The sequence below is a fragment of the Aotus nancymaae genome, unplaced genomic scaffold (genome assembly GCF_030222135.1).
Source record: "Aotus nancymaae isolate 86718 unplaced genomic scaffold, 86718_ANA_hifiasm-v0.15.2.pri h1tg000043l, whole genome shotgun sequence".
In the NCBI taxonomy this organism is placed as follows: Eukaryota; Metazoa; Chordata; class Mammalia; order Primates; family Aotidae; genus Aotus; species Aotus nancymaae.
This window is the reverse complement of record NW_026988457.1, coordinates 13,121,180-13,141,921: the sequence shown is the minus strand read 5'-3', so window position 1 is coordinate 13,141,921 and position 20,742 is coordinate 13,121,180. Positions and strand designations below refer to the sequence as shown.

General features: G+C 39.2%; 1 protein-coding gene across 1 annotated transcript in view; it reads left to right on the top strand.

Annotated features, from left to right (window-relative positions):
* Positions 1–20,742, top strand: part of LOC105729169 (phosphatidylinositol 3,4,5-trisphosphate 3-phosphatase TPTE2-like) — a 77,723-nt gene that overhangs the window by 43,042 nt on the left and 13,939 nt on the right. The window contains exons 14-18 of the mRNA XM_064361771.1: positions 2,416–2,476; positions 3,282–3,363; positions 3,463–3,551; positions 18,224–18,285; positions 20,653–20,733. Of these exons, the coding sequence (XP_064217841.1) occupies positions 2,416–2,476; positions 3,282–3,363; positions 3,463–3,551; positions 18,224–18,285; positions 20,653–20,733 (375 nt within the window). The remainder of the gene's footprint in view (positions 1–2,415; positions 2,477–3,281; positions 3,364–3,462; positions 3,552–18,223; positions 18,286–20,652; positions 20,734–20,742) is intronic.

Sequence of the window (20,742 nt, the reverse complement as noted above, 5' to 3'; positions counted from 1 at the left end):
TCAGTAAATGCTATCACTGTATGCCCTTCTAAAGATATGATTAGACTTTGTTAATAATGTTCAACTTTTCAAAGATGGTGAGTGCCATCTTCAAACTTATTGAAGACCGGTTTTATGTTTAGATTTATATAACTGGTTATGTGAATATATTTAAATACTGGGGAAATTCCTTTACTGTCTCAGAACCAAGTAAGATTCACCTGTATTTTCTGTTTATTTGCCTCTTAAAGGCAAAGGTTGAAGATAAGGTAGCAATGTCTGTTTTATATTTTTGGCCTTAACTATGCCAACCTAGTTAGAATTCCCGTTATTTAAAATGGTTCCCTTTACTTATTGAAAGGCATTTTAGTGTGGTTTATGCGTCATATCAAATAAAGATTATTTAACACTTAAAAAACAACAAGAACAACAAAAAGAAAATGTGGTACATAAACACCATGAAATACTTTGAAGCCCTAAAAAGGAATAAGATTACATCCTTTGCAGGGACATGGATGGAGCTGGAAGCCATTGTCCTCAGCAAACTAACACAGGAACAGAAAACTGAACACTGCATGTTCTCACTTATACATGGGAGCTGACGATGAGAACACATGGGTATATGGTGGAGAACAACACACACTGGGACCTGTTGGGAGGAAGGGTGTGGGGGAAGGAAAGCATCAGGAAGAATAGCTAATGGAATGCTAGGCTTAATACCTAGGGATGGGAGGATCTGTGCACTAAACCAGCATGGCACACATTTACCTATGTAATAAACCTGCATATCCTGCACATGTACCCCTGAACCTAAAATAAAAGTTGAAGTAAAAAGATGTATAAAATTATCTGTATGTATGTATTCCCTGATGTAAGTACACATATGTATTGCATGCATATATAATCACATTTTTTTGAGGTATAATACATATGGTTAAGTTGCACTAACACATATGGTTAAGTGTATATCACTATAACACATGGTTAAGTGTATATCTTGATATTATACATAAGTATATATGCATGTAACCAACACCTCTGTCAATATATTGATCTATGAATGATCTCCAATTAATTGTTGTAAAGATGTAAAGTATCAAGGTTCATGTTTCTCATAGAGCTATCAATCCCTCCTGTACCATTTATTGTAAAGAGCATAATTTCCCCCAGTGAATTGCAGAGGTATGTTTATTGCAAATCAAGTGAACATATATGCGTAGGTCTGTTTCTGGTCTTTTGTCCTTTCATTATGACTTGTCTATACTTAAGTCCAGACCACAGTTTTAATCTTTTTGACTTCTTATTTCCTCCCAACAGAGAAAACCAGTTTAATAAATGGATGACTTTGATACCTTAATTTTATTTTTCTCAATAATAAGCCAGTAAACATTGCTCTGAGGGTACCATACTAATCAGTTTTAAAATTTTGTGTCATTTTTGTTGTTGCACAGAGATATATGTGTGTATGTGTGTATGTTTCAGAAAGATATATTTCCCGAAAATAGTTGGACTTATATACTGGTATTAACTGTATTTTAAATAATAACTACTATTTGTTTTTCATTTTAAAGGTTATACATATATATACACACACTCATAAGTACACATATATCTTCATTAAAAAAAATAAGAGAACAGATGAGCCAAAAAAGTCTCCATATTGTTACCAGTGATTTAAAATTTGATATAATGTTTATCTTTTTCTGTCATGCATACACACAATCATACTATATACTTTTTGCATTTATTTGTTTACATAGTGCTTAGGTAGACTGTAACATGCAGATCACTATCTTAAGACACATCTATTCAGAATTAAATTTAAATAAGAACCGATATGAATCAGATTTAAATAAGAACCACATTAACTGTGAATTAATGATTTGGAACAAATTTACTTAAAGTTAGTCAACCAGCTAATTTACTTATCTGATAGCTTTAAACAGTGTGTACACTAGAGACTAATCTGAATAGCCAAACACACTTTGTGGACTACTTGAAAAAACACAGTGGATTAAAACTTGAAATTTGCATACCCTGGTATTCCCTGAATCTCCCAGTGAGAGACAAATTAATAGAAAGTAGTAACCATTGGGCTGGGCGTGGTGGCTCAAGCCTGTAATCGCAGCACTTTGGGAGGCCAAGGCAAGTGGATCATGAGGTCAGGAGTTCAAGACCAGCCTGGCCAAGATGGTGAAACCCCGTTTCTACTAAAAATACAAAAAATTAGCCAGGCATGGTGGCACGCAACTGTAATCCCAGCTACTCAGGAGGCTGAGGCAGAGAATTGCTTAAACCCAGAAGGCGGAGGTTGCAGTGTGCAGAAATTGCACCACTGCACTCCACCTGGGAGACAGAGCGAGACTCCATCTCAAAAAAAAAAAAAAAAAATGGTGCCATGTGGCTATGAAAGGTATGTGTGTGGTTTTTTTTCAGGAAGTTGTGCGGTTTCTAGACAAGAAGCACCCAAACCACTATCGTGTCTACAATCTCTGCAGTATGTACATTACTCTATATGTTGCTACTGTAGCTAGAAAATAGATTACTGCATATAAGAAGATGATTTTGTTTTTTATATTGCATTTAATCATAAGTATTTGGTGGTGGTGAGGAATGAATTTAAAAATCCCCACCTTGGACTGGCCCCGTTTGGTAGGAGTTAGCCCAGCAGCACAAAGTACCATATGAAGGAGGCAGTTCTGGCAGGACCAATGAGGCTGACATGGAGGTAAACCATTTTAGGGAATATCTGTTCCGGCGATATTAGGTTTAAGAAAATCTTTCTGTTTCTCCTGCCGGATTGTGTTATGAGGACATAGACAGTCCTCTGATCCATCAGCAGTGGGTTGTGATGAGAGCAGGGCTGTAGATGGGAAAAAAGCAAAAAACTCTGTAGAAAATAGGTTGTAACCCAGCTTATCACTCTGTCTCTCTTAATTTTTCCCTTTACCTGTATACTCAGTAGACATTTTCAGGAGACAATCTTTTTGGTCAGCTGCATTTGCCTCTTGCGTGGTTTCTAACTACTCTGCAGTAATATAATGAATAGTCTGCTAGAAAGTTAAAAATTACACCTATTAAACAAAAATAAGTTGAGTTTAGGGTACATGAGATGGATAAACCACTACTATTCTTACATTTTTGAGACCCTTACATTTATTTTAGAGCAGGAGGAGCAACTTGGAAAGCTCTTTTTGAAGATGGATAAGGAATTTCTAATAAGATATGTTAACCTATTAGTAACTTCATCATTTACTATGGTATTACCTATAGAGATATGACATACGTATTATTTATTTTAGGTGAAAGAGCTTATGATCCTAAGCACTTCCATAATAGGGTCAGTAGAATCATGATTGATGACCATAATGTCCCCACTTTACAGTAAGTTTTATGCAAAGTTGACTATCAGAAAGAGGGCTAAATATATTGGGCTTAATTTTTTGAAAATAATTTAACTAAAAATCTTAAACTTGGAATCAGCGAGATGGTGGTATTCTCAAAGGAAGCAACTGAGTGGATGGCTCAAGATCCTGAAAACATCATAGTGATTCACTGTAAAGGAGGCAAAGGTAAAACATTTTCCTTTTTATTTCTCCCTTTCTAAAGACATGTAACTATAGATATAGTACAAGAGCAAGATACATATTGCTATTAATAAGTATTAATAATTGTTAGCATTTTAAAATATTAGCTCCAAGACTGAAAGAAGGGAAGGAGAAAGGAAAGAGGAGAGGAGGAAAGGTAAGAGACAAGGAGAGGATAAGGAAGGGAAGAAAGTAGGAAAAAAACTAAGGAAGGTTGAGCATATTTTTCCTTTTTTTCCTACTATTTGGATTTCTTTATTTTTGGTTTTCCAGTTTATATCTCTCAAAATACAAATAGTCTTTAATTTTAGAATGTGAGAGTACTTTTATTTTATTTAAGGCAGCTCTTTTTATCTGTGAATTAACAAATAAAAAATCAATATATTTATGGTATACAACATGATGTTTTGATATATGTAAACATTGTGAAATGGCTAAATCAAGCTAATTAACATATGCATTACTCCACATACTTCTTTGTGGTGAGAACATTTAAAATCTACTCTCTCAGCAATTTTCAAGTATATATTATTATTAACTGTGGTCACTGTGTTGTACAATAAATTTCCTGAACTTACTCTTCCTATCTAACTGAAATTCTGCATCCTTTAACCAACATCTCAGGCTGGGTGCGGTGGCTCATGCCTGTAATCCCAGCACTTTGGGAGGCCAAGGGGGATGGATCACCTGAGGTCGGAAGTTCAAGACCAGCCTGGCCAACATGGTGAAACCCTGTCTCTACTAAAAATACAAAAAATTAGCTGGGTGTGGTGGTATACGCCTGTAATACCAGCTACTTGGGAGCCTGAGGCAGGAAAATTGCTTTATTACTGGAGGTGGAGTTTGCAGTGAGCTGAGATTGCACCATTACACTCCAGTCTGGGCAACAAGAACAAAACTCCATCTCAAAAAATAATAGTAATAAAATAAAAACCAACATCTCCACAATCCCCTCACTTTTGTCCCACCAGTGCCTGGTAACCACCCTTCTACTCTCTGCTTGTATGAATTTGACTTTCTTAGATTCCACAAATAGGTGAGACATGCAGTATTTGTCTTTCTATGTTTGGCTTGTTTCACTTAGCATAACATTCTCCAGGTTCATCCATATTATCTCAAGTGACAGGATATCTTCTAAGGCTGAATAGTATGCCCTTATGTATATATACCACATATTCTTTATCCATTCATCCATTGATGACATTTAGATTGACTCCATAGCTTGGCTATTGTAAATAATGCTACAGTGAACATGGGAGTGCAGATTTCATTTCCTTTGGATATATACACAGAAGTGGAATCTCCAAATCATATGGTAGTTCTATTTTTGTTTTCGTTTTTGTTTTTTTTTGAGGAATCTTTGTGCTGTTTTTCATAATAACTACTAATTTACATTCACACCAACAGTATACATGGGTGTTCTCTTTTCTCTACATCCTCACCAACTCTTCTTTTGTCTTTTAGTTTATGACCATCCTAACAGGTATGAAAATACCTCTTTGTGATTTTAATTTGCTTTTCCCTGATGATTAATGATGTTTAACATTTTTCCATATACCTCTTGGTCATTAGTATGTCTTACTTTGGGAAATATCTTTTCAGGTTCTTTGCCCGTTTTCTAGAGAAGTAACTTGTTCTCTTGCTATTGTGTTGTTTGAGTTCCTTTTTTTTTAAAAAAAAAATTAACCTGTTACCTAATGTAAGCTTTGCAGATATTTTCTCCCATTCTGTAGGTTGCCTCTTTATAATTGTTTCCTTTGCTGTGCAAATGCTTTTTAGTTTGATACAATATCATTTGTCTATTTTTCCTTTTGTTGCCTATGCTTTTCAGTCATATCCAAAAAATCTTGGCCCAGACCAATGTCAAGAAGATTTTTCCCTGTGTTTTATCCTAGTAGTTTTCCAATTTCAGGTTTCACAGTTAAGCATTTACTTTGAGTTGATTTTTGTATATGGGGTGTGATAGGGTGCAATTTCACTCTTCCAGAAGTAAACATCCAGTTTCCCCAGTATCGTTTATTGAAGAGACTGTCCTTTCCCCATCATGGATTCTTGGCACCTTTGTCAAAGATCAGCTGATTATAAATGCATGGATTTATTCTGGGCTTTCTATTCTGTTCCATTGGACTATAATGTCTGCTTTTGTTCCAGTAATATTTAAGGTTGTTCTTATATTTTGTGAGAATCTTTTAGATTAAGGGAGCCAACAGAGATGCTATTTCAAAAATTATACTGGAATTTTGATAGTGTAATGATAAAAAGAAACTGACATTGGTGGGGTTAAAATGGGGGAAAAAGCCATTTGTAAATCCAACCAATTTAAGTTCAGTTAGATTTTCTCTCATTCAGGTGTAGGCTTTAAATAATCATCTAAACATATTTCACAATTTTTAACAAACATAAAGAATTACATTTTTAGTGGACTCTGAATCAATTTTTATATGAAATTCCAGGAAAATATTCCAGTTATATATGACTTATATAACTCAATAAAATCAAGTTTTAGTCTTATTGACTAGTTTCAAGCCCATTAGTTAATATACACATGTTGTGTTTAGCTATAGATTAGTTAATATACAGGCTCTGGCCTGCCTTGCTAAGTTGGGGAAGTTCTCCTGGATAATATCCTGAAGAGTGTTTTCCAACTTGGTTTCATTCTCCCCGTCACTTTCAGGTACACCAATCAGATGTAGATTTGGTCTTTTCATATAATCCCATATTTCTTGGAAACTTTGTTATTTATTTTTACTCTTTTTTTTCTAATCTTGCCTCCTTGCTTTATTTCACTGAGTTGATCTTCAATCTCTGATATCATTTCTTCCACTTGATTGATTTGGCTATTGAAACTTATGTATGTGGCTGGGCATGGTGGCTCATGCTTGTAATCCCAGTACATTGGGAGGCCAAGGTGGGCAGATCACAAGGTCAGGAATTTGAGACCAGCCTGGCCAACATAATGAAACCCCGTCCCTATTAAAAATACAAAAAATTAGCCGGGTGTGGTGGTGGGCACCTGTAATCCCAGCTACTTGGGAGGCTAAGGCAGGAGATTCACTTGAACCTGGAAGCCAGAGGTTGCAGTGAGCCAAGATTGTGCTGTTGCACTCCAGCCTGGGAGACAGTGAGAGACTCTGTCTCAAAAAAAACAAAACAAAACAAAACAAGAAACTTGTGTATGCTTCACAAAGTTCTCGTGCTGTGTTTTTCAGCTCCATCAGGTTATTTATGTTTTTCTCTATGTTGGTTATTCTAGTTAGCATTTTGTCTAACCTTTTTTCAAGGTTCTTAGCTTCCTTGCATTGGGTTAGAACATGCTCCTTTAGCTCAGAGAAATTTATTATTACCCACCTACTGAAGCCTGCTTCTGTCAGTTCATCAAACTCATTCTCCATCCAATTTTGTTCCCTTGCCAGTGAGGAGTTGTGATCCCTTGGAGGAGAAGAGGCATTCTTGTTTTTGGAGATTTCAGCCCTTTTGCACTGGTTTCTTCCCATCTTTGTGGATTCGTCTACCTTTGGTCTTTGAAGTTGGTGACCTTTGGTCTTTGAAGTTGGTGACCTTTGGTCTTTGAAGTTGGTGACCTTTGGATGGGGTCTCTGGGTGGACGTCCTTTCTGTTGATGTTGAAACTATTTCTTTCTGTTCATTAGTTTCCCTTCTAACAGGCCCCTTGGCTGCAGGTCTGCCGGAGTTTGCTGGAGGTCTACTCCATACCCTGCTTGCCTGGGAATCACCAGGGGGAGCTGCCAAACAGCAAAGATTGCTGTCAGTTCCTTCCTCTGGTAGCTTCATTTCAGAAGGGTACCCGCCAGATGCCAACCAGAGCTCCTCTGTATGAGGTGTCTGTTGGCCCCTACTGGGAGTTGTCTCCCAGTCAGGATACATGGGGTCAGAGAGCCACTTGAGGGTGCGGTTTGTCTCTTACCAGAGCTCGAGTGCTGTGCTGGGAGATCTATTGCTCCTTCAGAGCTGCTGGGCAGGGATGTTTAAGTCTGCTGAAGCTGAACCCACAGCTGCCCCTTTTCCCACATGCTCTGTCCCAGGAAGGTGGGGGCTTTATTTATAAGTCCCTGATGGGCTGCTGCCTTTTTTCAGAGATGCCCTGCCCAGTCAGAAGGGAGACAAGTGACAGTCTGCCTGAAGAGGCCTTGCTGAGCTGCCGCAAGCTCTGCCCAGTTGCTGTGTAAACTTCCTGGTGACTTTGTTTACACAGTAGAGGTTAAAACCACCTACCTGAGCCTCAGCAATGGCAGATGCCCCTCCGCTCACTGAGCTCATAGGAGGGCTTTTTTCATTCATAGGTTTTTTTTGTTTGTTTTGAGACAGTGTCTTGCTCTGTTGCCCAGGCTGGAGTGCAGTGGCATGAACTTGACTCGCTACAACCTCTACCTCCTAGCTTAAAGCAATTCTCCTGCCTCAGCCTCCTGAGTAGTTAGGATTACAGGCGCCCGCCACCATGCCCAGCTAATTTTTGTATTTCTAGTAGAGACGAGGTTTCACCATATCGACCTGGCTGGTCTTGAATTCCTGACCTAGTGATCTGCCCACCTTGGCCTCCCAAAGTGCTGGGATTACAGACATGAGCCACCACACCCAACCAATTCATAGGCTTTTGAATTATGGATTCAATTTTGGAGCTTGGTATTGGTCTGGTTAGGGTTTCACTTTCTTTTTGATTCAATCTTGGGAGGTTCTGTGTTTCCAGGAATTTATTCATTTCCTCTAGATCATGTAGTGTATATGCATAGAGGTGTTCATAATAGTCTCAGAGGACATTTTATATTTCTGTGAGATTGGTTGTAATGTCATCTTTGTCATTTCTGGTTGTGCTTATTTGAATCTGCTTTCTTTTTGTTAATTTAGCTAGCAATCTATTAATTTTGTTTGTCTTTTCAAAGAATCAACTTTTGGTTTCTTTGATTCTTTTTTTTTAATTGCATTTTAGGTTCTGGGGTACATGTGAAGAACACGTAAGATTGTTGCATAGGTACACACATGGCAGTGTGGTTGGCTGCCTTCCTCCCCATCACCTATATCTGGCATTTATCCTCATGTTATCCCTCCCCAACTCCCCACCCTCCACTGTCCCTCCCCTAGTTCCTCCCCACAGACCCCAGTGTGTGATGCTCCCCTCCCTGTGTGGTTTCTCTGATTCTTTGTTTTGATTTAGGGGTCTCAATTTTGTTCCGTTTCCTCTGATTTTAGTTATTTTTTTCTTCTGCTAGGTTTGGGGTTCTTATTTTTCTAATTTCTCTAGGTGTGATATTTACATCATTAATTTGAGATTTTAATAGCTTTTTGAAGTACACATTTAGCACTATAAACTTTCCTGTTACACTTCTTTTGCTGCATCTCAGAGATTTTATGTTGTGTTTCTGTTTTCATTTATTTCAAATAATTTTTTAATTTCTGCCTTAATTTTGTCATTTACCCAAAAGTCATACAGGAGCAAGTTGCTAAATTTCCATGTAATTGTGTGGTTTTTAGATATCTTCCTGGTAATGGTTTTTATTTTTATTCAACTGTGGTCTGAAAGAATGGTTGATATGATTTCGATTTTTTTAAATTTATTGAGGCTTGCTTCATGGTAGAACATGTGGTTGATTTTGGAATGTGTTTGGTGTGCAAATGAGAATAATGTATATTCTGTGGTTGATGGGTGGAGTGTTCTTTAGGTTTCTATTAGGTCCAGTTGGTCAAGTGTTGAATTTTAATGCAGAATTTCTTTGTTAGTTTTCTGTCTTAATGATCTGTGTAGTGTTATCAGTGGGGTTTAAGTTCCCTGACTATTGTTGTGTGACTAAGTCTTTTCATAGGTCTAAAAGTATCTGTTTTATTAACCTGGGTGAGCCAATGTTGGGTGCATATATATTTAGGATAGTTAAGGCTTCTTGGTGAATTGAACTCCTTATCATTATGTAATGCCCTTCTTTGTCCTTTTTTACTATTGTTGGTGTTTAAAGCCTGTTTTATCTGTTTTACAAAGAGTAGCCCCTGCTCTTTTTTGTGTTTTGTTTGTATGACAGATCTTTCTTCAACCCTTTACTTTGAACCTATTGGTGGTGTTACATGTGAGATGGGTCTCTTAAAGACAGCAGACAGATGGGTTTTGTTTTTTTAATCCAACTTGCCACTCTGTGACTTTTCAGTGGTGTGTTTAAACCATTTATATTCAAGGTTAATATTGACATGTGAGCTTTTCACCCTATCATGAAATTGTTTGCTAGTTGCTTTGTACTTTCTATTGTGTGGTTGTTTTATAGGGTCAGTTTTTATGATAGCAAGTATCATTCTTTCATTTCCATGTTTAGAGCTCCCGTAGGTATCTCTTGTAAGACTGGTCTAGTGGTAATGAATTTTCTTGGCACTTGCTTCTCTGGAAAACTGTTTTTATTTCTCCTTCACTCAGGAAGCTTAGCTTGGTGGGATATGAATCTCTTGATTATAATTTATTTTATTTAAGAATTCTGAAAATAGACCCCCTAATCTCTTCTGGCTTGTAAGATTTCTGCAGAGAAGTCTGCTGTTATCCTGATGAAGATCCTTTTGTATGTGATCTGGCCTTTTTCTCTAGTACCTTTAGGATTTTTTCTTTGTCAGTGACCTTGGACAGTCTGGTAAGTATATGCCTTGGTAATGTTCATTTTTAATAGTATCTTGCAGGTGCTCTCTGGCTTTATTTAGCTAAATGTCTACCTTTCTAACAAGATTGAAGAAATTTTCTTGAATTATTCTATCAAATATGTTTTCCAGGTTGTTCTCTTTTTCTCCTTCTCTCAAGGGAATGCCTGTAATTCGTAGGGTTGGTCACTACACAATCTCATATTTCTTCACTTTTTAAAATTCTTTTTCCTTTATTTTTGTCTAATGGGATTAGCTCAAAAGACCAGTCTTCAAGCTCTGAAATTATGTTTTCTACTTGGTCTAGTCTATTGATAAAGCTTTCAATTGTATTTTGAAATTCCTTAAGTGAGTTTTTTTAATTTCAGAAGTTCTGATTGATTTCTTATTAAGATGTTTATCTCTTCCTTCATTTCCTGGATTGATTTAGATGTTTCTTTTTGTTGATTTCAACCTTGAATCTCATTGAGCTTCCTTGCACCCCATGCTTTGAATTCTTTATTATCATTTCTGAGTTTTCATTTTGGTAGAAAGCATTGCCAGAGAGCTAGTGTGATCTTTTGGTGGTGTCACTACATTCAGATTTCTCATGGTGCCAGAATTCTTGCACTGGTCCATCTTGTCTGGAGATACTAGCATTTTTTCTTTTTCTTTCCTTTCCTATGATATTATTATTTTTGTTGTTGTTGTTTGTTTGTTTTCTTCTTTCCCTTTTCCTCCCCTCTAGGGGTGTGTGATTGTAGAGCATGCTAGGTAGGGTCTTTTGGCTTTGCTTCTGTAGCCCTATGCACTTCTGTGAGCAGGTTTTATATATACCTACAAGCCAGTAGATGGTGCCATGGGTAAGAGCTGGCTGTGGCCAGTGCTGCCGGCTGTTTACTTGATCCTTGTCTATTGGGAGGAACTCTCTGTTGCCTCAGGCAATAGGCTGATTCCTGAGTACACATTAATCTAAGCTCCCTCCTCAGCCCTAGGAGTAGGGGGGTTGTGGGGACAAGTTGAGTGGAGCCAGATTGGGAAGGTCCCCCGAAGTTATCCTGCTTTCAGTCCAGATTTGGAAAAATGCCTGCAACTTTTTCCTGTGTCTTTCCCTCACAAAGTCTCCAAGCCTCTCCTCAAATTAGCCCCAGGACTTGGGAGAAACAGTGCTCTTCCTCTGCCTGGGTTGCTTAGATCTCCAGTGGAAAGGTAAGACAGAGGGATACTGTCTGCTTCTCTCACATACTGAGGCTTCACTCACTTTTATCAGTCAAATGCTGCCATGTAGGCTGTTTGCCTGCATTGTCCTCCCCAGGATCTGGGGTGTCCTTCATAATTCCAGGGAATTGCTACTTTCTTTCTTGAATTAAAGCTCACAGAGTTGATCTTTACGTACTTGCTTGCTATTTCCAAATGACGGAGGCATGCTAAAAGCCTGTAATCTGGAGGGATCCAAGATGGCCGGTTAGGAGGAACTCGGGATTGCAGCTCTGAGAGAAAGTGCAGAGGGTGAGTGGACACCGCAGTTCCAGACGGATTTTTACTGCCCACAGACAAGGAGATTCACAGGCGGAGGTATCCCACAGGTCACCAGCGCCGCTGGTTTGACCGGCGCGGCCGCTCGGCCTGTGCCCTGGGGTAGTGGCTCCTTGTGCAGAGTGAGCGAGACTGAGTCCCCTCTAAGCCAGCAAGGGGAGTTGAAACGGGGAGTCAAGCCAGGAGATTCCCGGGCAAAAACGCACCAAGGGAAACAAAACTGAACCCGGGACAGTCCAGCTCTGTGGAGGAGGGGCGTCCTCCATTACGGAAACACTCTGCAGTTCCCAGGGCAATTTGCAGTAACCAAGGCAACCCGCCACTACAGAGACTCCATCACTACAGGGGCGGGCCAGCATAGCAGAAGCAGTTCTAACTACACCCATATAAATAGGACTACAGGGAAGTTCACACGGAAGCTGGGCGGAGCCCACAGCAGCTCAGCGAAGCCTCTGCAGGCTGAGTGTGACTAGGCTGCCACCTTATGGGCAGGGAAAATGGCAGCAAGACAGCGGAAAATCATAAAGCCCTAACTCCCTGGGACAGAACACCTGGGGGGAAGAAAAGGGGGTTTATGAGTTCTGCTGCTGCAGACTTAAAATTACCAAAATCAGAAAGACAGCAACTACAAAGTTGATAGGTGGATAAATCCACAAAGATGGGAAGAAACCAGCGCAAAAAGGATGAAAACACCAGAAACCAGAACACCTCTCCTCCTACATGGTAGCACAACTCCTCACCAGCAAGGGAACAAGACTGGATGGAGAATGAGTGTGATGAAATGACAGAATCAGCTTTCAGAAAGTGGATAATAAGAAACTTCCGTGAGCTAAAAGAACATGTTCTAAACCAATGCAAAGAAACTAAGAACCTTGAAAAAAGACTTGATGAAATACTAATGAGAATGGACAACTTAGAGAGGAATATGAGTGAATTGATGGAGCTGAAAAACACAACACGAGAACTTCATGAAGCATGCACAAGTTTCAACAGCCGAATTGACCAAGCAGAAGAAAGGATATCAGAGGTCGAAGATCAACTCAATGAAATAAAATGAGAAGGCAAGATTAGAGAAAACAGGGTAAAAAGGAATGAACAAAGTCAACAAGAAATATGGGACTATGTGAAAAGACCTAATCTACGTTTGATAGGTGTACCCGAATGTGACGAAGAGAATGCATCTGAGCTGGAAAATACTCTTCAGGATGTTATCCAGGAAAACTTCCCCAACCTAGCAAGGCAGGCCAATATTCAAATCCAGGAAATACAGAGAACACCACAAAGATATTCCTCTAGAAGAGCAACCCCAAGGCACATAATCATCAGATTCACCAGGGTTGAAAGGAAGGAGAAAATACTAAGGGCAGCCAGAGAGAAAGGTCGGGTTACGCACAAAGGGAAGCCCATCAGACTCACAGCAGATCTCAGCAGAAACCCTACAGGCCAGAAGAGAGTGGGGGCCGATATTCAACATCCTTAAAGAAAAGAACTTTCAACTCAGAATTTCATATCCAGCCAAACTAAGCTTCATAAGTGAAGGAAAAATAAAATCCTTTGTGAACAAGCAAGTACTCAGAGATTTCATCACCACCAGACCAGCTTTACAAGAGCTCCTGAAGGAGGCACTACACATAGAAAAGAACAACCAGTACCAGCCACTCCAAAAACACACGAAATGGTAAACAGCATCAACACAATGAAGAATCTGCATCAACCAATGGGCAAAACAGCCAGCTAGCATCAAAATGACAGGATCAAATTCACACATAACAATATTAACCCTAAATGTAAATGGACTAAATGCCCCAATCAAAAGACACAGACTGGCAAATTGGATAAAAAAACAAAACCCATCAGTGTGCTGTATCCAGGAAACCCATCTCACATGCAAGGATACACAAAGGCTCAAAATAAAGGGATGGAGGAAGATTTACCAAGCAAATGGAGAGCAAAAAAAAGCAGGAGTTGCAATTCTCATCTCTGATAAAATAGACTTTAAAGCAACAAAGACCAAAAGAGACAAAGAAGGACATTACATAATGGTAAAAGGATCAATGCAACAAGAAGAGCTAACGATCCTAATTATATATGCACCTAATACAGGAGTACCCAGATACATAAGGCAAGTTCTTAAAGACTTACAAAGAGACCTAGACTCCCACACAATAATAGTGGGAGACTTCAACACACCATTGTCAATTTTAGACAGATCAATGAGACAGAAAATTAACAAGCATATCCAGGACTTGAACTCAGACCTGGAACAAGCAAACCTAATAGACATATACAGAACTCTCCACCCCAAATCCACAGAATATACATTCTTCTCAGCAACACATCACACCTACTCTAAAATTGACCACATAATTGGAAGTAAATCACTCCTCAGCAAATGCAAAAGAACGGAAACCATAACAAACAGTCTCTCAGACCACAGTGCAATCAAGTTAGAACTCAGAATTCAGAAACCAACCCAGAACCGCACAGCCTTATGGCAAATGAACAACTTTCTCCTGAATGTTGACTGGATAAACAATGAAATGAAGGCAGAAATAAAGATGTTCTTCGAAACCAACGAGAACGAAAACACCACATACCAAAATCTCTGGGACACATTTAAAGCAGTCTCTAGAGGAAAATATATAGCAATAAGTGCCCACATGAGAAGAAAGGAGAGATCCAAAATTGACACCCTATCATCAAAACTGAAAGAACTAGAGGAACAAGATCAAAAAAACTCAAAACCTAGCAGAAGACAAGAAATAACTAAGATCAAAGCAGAATTGAAGGAGATAGAGACACGAAAAACCCTACAAAAAATCAATAAATCCAGGAGCTGGTTTTTTGAAAAGATCAACAAAATAGACAGACCACTAGCCAGACTAATAAAAAAGAAAAGAGAGAATAACCAAATAGATGCAATAAAAAATGATAAAGGGGATATCACCACAGATTCCACAGAAATTCAAATCATCATCAGAGATTATTACAAACAACTCTATGCACATAAACTAGAAAACCTGGAAGAAATGGATAAATTCCTGGACAGTTGCCTCCTCCCAAGCCTAAACCAGGAAGAAGCCAAAACCCTGAATAGACCAATAACCAGGTCTGAAGTCGAGGCAGCAATTAAGAGCCTACCACCCAAAAAAAAACCCAGGTCCAGATGGGTTCACAGCTGAATTCTACCAGACATACAAAGAGGAACTGGTACCATTCCTACTGAAACTATTCCAAATAATCCAAAAAGAGGGAATCCTTCCAAAATCATTTTATGAGACCAACATCATCCTAATACCAAAACCCGGCAGAGACTCAACAAGAAAAGAAAACTACAGGCCAATATCCATGATGAACATAGATGCAAAAATCTTCAATAAAATACTGGCAAACGAATTGCAACAGCACATCAAAAAGCTTATCTGCCATGATCAAGTAGGATTCATCCCAGGGATGCAAGGCTGGTTCAATATACGCAAGTCTATAAATGTAATTCACCACATAAACAGAACCAAAGACAAAAACCACATGATTATCTCAATTGATGCAGAGAAGGCCTTCGACAAAATTTAACAGCCCTTTATGCTAAAAACTCTCAATAAACTAGGTATCGACAGAACGTATCTCAAAATAATAAAAGCTATTTATGACAAACCGACAGCCAATATCATACTGAATGGGCAAAAACTGGAAGCATTCCCTTTGAAATCTGGCACTAGACAAGGATGCCCTCTCTCACCACTCCTATTCAATATAGTACTGGAAGTTCCAGCCAGAGCAATCAGGCAAGAAAAAGAAATAAAGGATATTCAATTAGGAAAGGAGGAAGTCAAATTGTCTCTATTTGCAGACGACATGATTGTATATCTAGAAGACCCTATCATCTCAGCCCAAAATCTCCTGAAACTGATAAGCAACTTCAGCAAAGTCTCAGGATACAAAATCAATGTGCAAAAATCACAAGCATTCCTATACACCAATAACAGACTTAAAGAGAGCCAAATCAAGAACGAACTGCCATTCACAATTGTATATCTAGAAGACCCTATCATCTCAGCCCAAAATCTCCTGAAACTGATAAGCAACTTCAGCAAAGTCTCAGGATACAAAATCAACGTGCAAAAATCACAAGCATTCCTATACACCAATAACAGACTTAAAGAGAGCCAAATCAAGAACGAACTGCCATTCACAATTGCTACAAAGAGAATAAAATACCTAGGAATACAACTAACAAGGAATGTAAAGGACCTCTTTAAGGAGAACTACAAACCACTGCTCAATGAAATAAGAGAGGACACAAACAGATGGAGAAACATTCCATGTTCATGGTTAGGAAGAATCAATATCATGAAAATGGCCATACTGCCCAAAGTAATTTACAGATTCAACGCTCTCCCCATCAAGCTACCAATGACCTTCTTCACAGAACTGGAAAAAACCACCTTAAACTTCATATGGAACCAAAAGAGAGCCCGCATAGCCAAGTCAATTCTAAGCAAAAAGAACAAAGCGGGAGGCATCACACTACCGGACATCAAACTATACTACAAGGCTACAGTAATCAAAACAGCATGGTACTGGTACCAAAACAGAGATATAGACCAATGGAACAGAACAGAGGCGTCAGAGGCAACACAACATATCTACAACCATCCGATCTTTGACAAACCTGATAAAAACAAGCAATGGGGAAAGGATTCCCTGTTCAATAAGTGGTGTTGGGAAAACTGGCTAGCCATATGCAGAAAGCAGAAACTCAACCCCTTCCTGACACCTTACACTAAAATTGACTCCAGATGGATTAAAGACTTAAACATAAGACCTAACACCATAAAAACACTAGAAGGAAACCTAGGCAAAACCATTCCGGACATAGGCGTAGGCAAGGACTTTATGACCAAAACACCAAAAGCATTGGCAACAAAAGCCAAAATAGACAAATGGGACCTAATCAAACTCCACAGCTTCTGCACGGTGAAAGAAACAGTCAATAGAGTGAATCAGCAACCAACAGAATGGGAAAAAATTTTTGCAGCCTACCCATCTGACAAAGGGCTGATATCCAGAATTTACAATGAGCTAAAACAGATTTACAAGAAAAAAACAAACAAGCCCATTCAAAAATGGGCAAAGGATATGAACAGATACTTTACAAAAGAAGACATACATGAGGCCAACAAGCATATGAAAAAATGCTCATCATCACTGGTCATTAGAGAAATGCAAATCAAAACTACGTTGAGATACCATCTCACGCCAGTTAGAATGGCGATCATTAAAAAATCTGGAGACAACAGATGCTGGAGAGGTTGTGGAGAAATAGGAACACTTTTACACTGTTGGTGGGAGTGTAAATTAGTTCAACCATTGTGGAAGACAGTGTGGCGATTCCTCAAGGACCTAGAAATAGAAATTCCATTTGACCCAGCAATCCCATTACTGGGCATATATCCAAAGGATTATAAATCGTTCTACTATAAGGACACATGCACACGAATGTTCATTGCAGCACAGTTTACAATAGCAAAGACCTGGAACCAACCCAAATGCCCATCCATGATAGACTGGACAGGGAAAATGTGGCACATATACACCATGGAATATTATGCAGCCATCAAAAACGATGAGTTCGCGTCCTTTGTAGGGACATGGATGAACCTGGAAACCATCATTCTCAGCAAACTGACACAAGAACACAAAATCAAACATCGCATGATCTCACTCATAGACGGGTATTGAACAATGGGAACACATGGACACAGGGAGGGGAGCACTATACACTGGGGTCTGTTGGGGGGGAGTGGGGGGGACAGTGGGGGGTGGGGAGTTGGGGAGAGATAGCATGGGGAGAAATGCCACATATAGGTGAAGGGGAGGAAGGCAGCAAATCACACTGCCACGTATGCACCTATGCAACAACCTTGCATGTTTTTCACATGTACCCCAAAACCTAAAATGCAATAAAAAAAAAATAATATAATAAAAGCCTGTAATCTGCCATCTTGGAAAAAACATTCTTGCATTCTTAAGAGAAATGGCACTTGATATTGATATATGGTATTTCTACATTGCTGAATTCACTTTGAAAATATATGTATATTTTAAAATCTACATTTATATGTGAGACTGGTATAAAGTTATCTTTTCTACTGTATTTCTGCAATTTTGGAATCAGTTATATTAGTGTACTAAATGAGTTGGGAATTTTTCATTTTAACTATTATCCAAAAAAGTTTATAAAAGACATGAATTATTGCTTTCTTACAGATTTAGTAAATACTTCATCATGTCTTTTTGTAGCGAGGCGGTGAGAAATATTTTTACTGTAAATGTAATTTGTGTATTTTTCACCTGTGAGGAGGAGGTTGCAGTGAGCCAAGATTGTGCCACTGCACTTCAGCCTGGGTGACACAGCAAGACTCTGTCTCAAAAAAAAAGAAAGAAAATCAACTTAAAATGAACTCCTTGAATATTTCTGAGTGTATTTTTTTATATCTTGAACTAACTTTTCTTTTCTAGGAAGAACTGGAACAATGGCTTGTGCCTGTCTTATTGCTTCAGAAATATTTTTAACTGCAAAGGTATGAAAGATGTTACTACAAACTTTGTCTTATGATGATTGAGTTTGCTAGTTCTGAAACATCACTGGTCAGAATTTTAGTCATGGTGCTGAGTGAAATTGTAATTGGAGAAGCAGTTTTTAGAAAGTGTGTTTTTGATATTTTCTTGTTTAACATGCACTCGTTAGTAGATGACTTAAGAATCTCTTTGCCAGGACTAGAGTGAAGTCAATGAGGTGCAAAATTTAATGGAATGCTAACAATTGCAAGAATTAAAATAAATAATTTTTAAGGCAATATTTTAACAGTAAAAATTAATGCACAAAATCTATGATATATACAATATCAACATTTTAAATAAAGACAAGACCTGATGGGGCTGGATTAAGGTGAGGGGAGTAAAGCTGTATTACACAGATTCAAAAAACATTCAGTAACCAAGATGCTTCTCTTACCTCACCTGACCCTGCTTTTACTCCTACTGGTACCACACGTCTTCCTTCCTCCTGAGAATAATATCAAGTTTAATTAGATAAATTCTCCAGGCCGGGCGCGGTGGCTCAAGCCTGTAATCCCAGCACTTTGGGAGGCCGAGGCGGGTGGATCACGAGGTCAAGAGATCGAGACCATCCTGGTCAACATGGTGAAACCCCGTCTCTACTAATACAAAAAAATTAGCTGGGCACGGTGGCGCGTGCCTGTAATCCCAGCTACTCAGGAGGCTGAGGCAGGAGAATTGCCTGAACCCAGGAGGCGGAGATTGCGGTGAGCCGAGATCGCGCCATTGCGCTCCAGCCTGGGTATCAAGAGCGAAACTCCGTCTCAAAAAAAAAAAAAAAAAAAAAAAAATTCTCCAAAGAGCCTTGACCATCCTCATAACTCTTGGATAGATAAAAGGCAACTGAAAACAAAGCCTCTCCTCAATGTAAATATCTTTGCTTAGTAAATACACGTGGTGTCTGACATCTAGAAATTTCTGATAAGACAAGGTAGGTTGTTTCTACTTAAAGCAGAGTTCTCAGTCATTCTTCTTTGTGCCATTTTCTTGCTGAAATGCTACCATTTCCAGCAGCTCTGCTCGAGTTGTTTGGCCTACAGTCTAGGGAAGAAGTGGTGGTTATGCCCAATGCCCAGCACTCCAATTCCGCCACCTTTGGTTTTTCTAATTTAAGACACACATTTTGAAAATGGGTGTGCTGGGATGGTGTTTTCAAGCTATGGATCATGATTTATCAGCGAGTTGTAAAATAAAGTTACTGGGTTGTGACTAACATCTTTTAAAAATAAAATGGGGCCGGGCGCGGTGGCTCACGCCTGTAATCCGAGCACTTTGGGAGGCCAAGGCGGGTGGATCACGAGGTCAAGAGATCGAGACCATCCTGGTCAACATGGTGAAACCCTAATCCCAGCTACTCAGGAGGCTGAGGCAGGAGAATTGCCTGAACCCAGGAGGCGGAGGTTGCGGTGAGCCGAGATCGCGCCATTGCACTCCAGCCTGGGTAACAAGAGCGAAACTCCGTCTCAAAAATAAAATAAAATAAAATAAAATAATAAAAATAAAATGGAGTACAGCAGAATAGAAAATATCAAAAAGTTTAAGTATTGGGGTGTGTGTGTGTGTGTGTGTGTGTGTGTGTGTGTGTGCATCTCCTAGGTTATTAATGTGGTTTGCAGCTTAAAAAACAAAACGTTTGAAAGTCATTGACGGTCATTGATCCAGAGCCCTAGACTGAGAACCAGAGAGTTGTATTCCAGGCCTGTGCTGCCGCTAACTGGCTGCAGCATCTCCATGGCAGATTGCTTGGTTTTCTTTTGGTCTCAGTGTTTTCATTTGTAATATGGAAAGAAAGGTTGGGCCATATGATTTCTAAGGTCTTTCCAGCTCTAAAATTTTATGAATTTATGAATCCTTGAATGAGAGAAGTCCTTGATGTGGCTTTGTTAATTTTGTTATTTTCGGTAGCCTCTGCCCAAAGATCACTGTGCCAGGCACCGTGACTCATGCCTGTAATCGCAGCACTTTGGGAGGCTGAGGCAGGTGGATCTCTTGAGGTCAGGAGTTCAAAAGCAGCCTGGCCAACATGGCAAAACCTCTATCTCTACTAAAAATATAAAAAATTAGCTGGGCATGGCGGTACACACTTGTAGTCCCAGCTACTCAGGAGGCTGAGGCAGTAGAATCACTTGAACCCAGGAGGCAGAGGTTGCAGTGAGCTGAGATCCTGCCACTGCACTCCAGCCTGGGTGACAGAGCAAGACTCCACCCAAAAAAAAAAAAAAAATCACTGACTTTAGGAAAGATGGTGGCCATAGAAACATTAAGGGTACCTAATACAGGAAAGGAAAGAGTGCAGATGAACCATGATTGGATTATACCCTTTTTTGTAGGAAAGCCTGTGTTACTTTGGAGAAAGGCGAACAGATAAAACCAAAAGCACTAAATTTCAGGGAGTAGAAATTCCTTCTCAGGTAAGTTTT